Source organism: Trypanosoma cruzi, genomic scaffold (genome assembly GCF_000209065.1).
Source record: "Trypanosoma cruzi strain CL Brener 1047053517131 genomic scaffold, whole genome shotgun sequence".
In the NCBI taxonomy this organism is placed as follows: domain Eukaryota; phylum Euglenozoa; class Kinetoplastea; order Trypanosomatida; family Trypanosomatidae; genus Trypanosoma; species Trypanosoma cruzi.
This window is the reverse complement of record NW_001849574.1, coordinates 221,555-223,037: the sequence shown is the minus strand read 5'-3', so window position 1 is coordinate 223,037 and position 1,483 is coordinate 221,555. Positions and strand designations below refer to the sequence as shown.

The following is a 1,483-nucleotide window of genomic DNA, read 5'->3' as shown; positions in this document are numbered from 1 at the left end:
TGGAAATGATGGAAAAGGCTTGGGTAGTCTGAAATAACTGATGTAAACTTTTATCGTTACCGTCACAGTTGATCTCTGAAGAGCGCAGATCGTATTTATCGCTGGTGCATTCATTCTTAACTCCCCAGGCCGTTACGCAGGACAGCTTCGACACTTTTCCTCCATCCAAGTACCCCTTTCCTTTAAACTGCGACGTTGGCGTCGACACAGTTGCAAACACAAATGAGATGCAGGCGCACACCATGTATGCAAAAGGTCCAACCCTCCCGGCAAGCGTTTCGAAGCCCATGGTGCTTTGTTATGTCGATGTTTTGTGAAGTCTGAGAAAATAAAACAACAGAAAACTCACTCGTTCGCTGAAGGCTGGTGACACCATTCAAAATAAGAAAAGAAAGGGGAAAAAAAAAAAAAAAGAGTAGAGACGGTGCTTGAGTGTGTGTGTGTGTGTGTGCGAAGCGGAGAGAAAAAATTTTCACAAACAGAAACAGAATCAACAATAACAACCAACCACCGCGCCGGTAGGTGGCAGTGCCCCCCAGGAGGGAGAAAAATTTTACTTCTCCAACCCACCCCTTTTTTTACTCACCCGAGTCCGCCCCCCTCGTATGTGTGACACTCCCGTTCAACGTGAGATCCGCCAGCATGACGTCAAACGCGGTCGATGACGCCGAAACACGTCGCGGAAGTATCGCCTTGCGCACCAACTTCGCCGCCGATGCCTCCTCCCCGTCCTCTTCGGCGCCCGTCACAGTTGTCTGAGTACCGGGTCCGCCGGCCGTGAGACGAACAACGGTGGCGATGGAATCGTCCCAGTCGCCCTCGTCGCTGGGAAGACCGGCAGCAGTAAAGCGGCGCCTCAACTTGGGCCAACCGCGAAATGCCAATAGGTCCTTGTAGCGAAGGGGCTCACGCACGCCATGGATGACGCCAGGCAGTGTGCGCACACGCAACACCACATCGCATGTTTCATTCACACAAAATGAGGTCCAGCCAATACCACAGACGTACACGTCCGCCTTTGGACGGCGACGATGTCGAGGGTAGCACTCAAAAAGATAACATTTCGACTCAGTTAACCGAAGATCACCAAGTTGCTCCAATGAACCAGGCGGATCCAATGCCTTTCCAAGTTGGTCCTGCCAAAATTCGTCAGATCGCTCAGTAGCTATGATTGCGTTGCAAACCTTCTGAGAGGTATACACCATAAACAGCATCCCGCGCGATGTTCCCTTTACAACATCAATGGCAGCCAAACCGCTAAGAAAAAGAGTGTTTCCAGGCATTAGGATAAAGCATTGTGGATTCCGATACTTCCGAATAAGTGTGCGACGCATCTGTAGCAACGTCAGAGGAGAAGAATGATGCCAGTGGGGAAGAAGCCCAGGTGTGTCAAACAGGTACGCCGCGTCGCCTGGTGCACCTTTAGTCAATGAAACACGAACCGCATTCGCCTCCACAGTTGTCCCAGGAAGGAAGATACGGT

At 51.0% G+C, this 1,483-nt stretch overlaps 2 protein-coding genes across 2 annotated transcripts, besides 4 other annotated features; both read right to left on the bottom strand.

Annotated features, from left to right (window-relative positions):
* Tc00.1047053511497.19 (amastin, putative) lies at positions 1–289 on the bottom strand (the record flags this gene model as incomplete). The annotated part of the gene is made up of 1 exon (XM_797243.1): positions 1–289. A coding segment is annotated over one exon (289 nt), but the record flags the coding sequence as incomplete, so codon positions are not given.
* Positions 1–1,148: a sequence feature (heterozygous, non-Esmeraldo-like haplotype).
* Positions 379–422: a sequence feature (T-rich).
* Positions 579–1,483, bottom strand: Tc00.1047053511497.10 (hypothetical protein, conserved; the record flags this gene model as incomplete). Its single annotated transcript, XM_797242.1, has 1 exon — positions 579–1,483. A coding segment is annotated over one exon (905 nt), but the record flags the coding sequence as incomplete, so codon positions are not given.
* Positions 1,149–1,186: a sequence feature (areas merged during assembly that could not be assigned to a particular haplotype. This can correspond to areas where the two haplotypes were merged or to regions with more than two copies in the genome that were merged during assembly.).
* Positions 1,187–1,483: a sequence feature (heterozygous, Esmeraldo-like haplotype).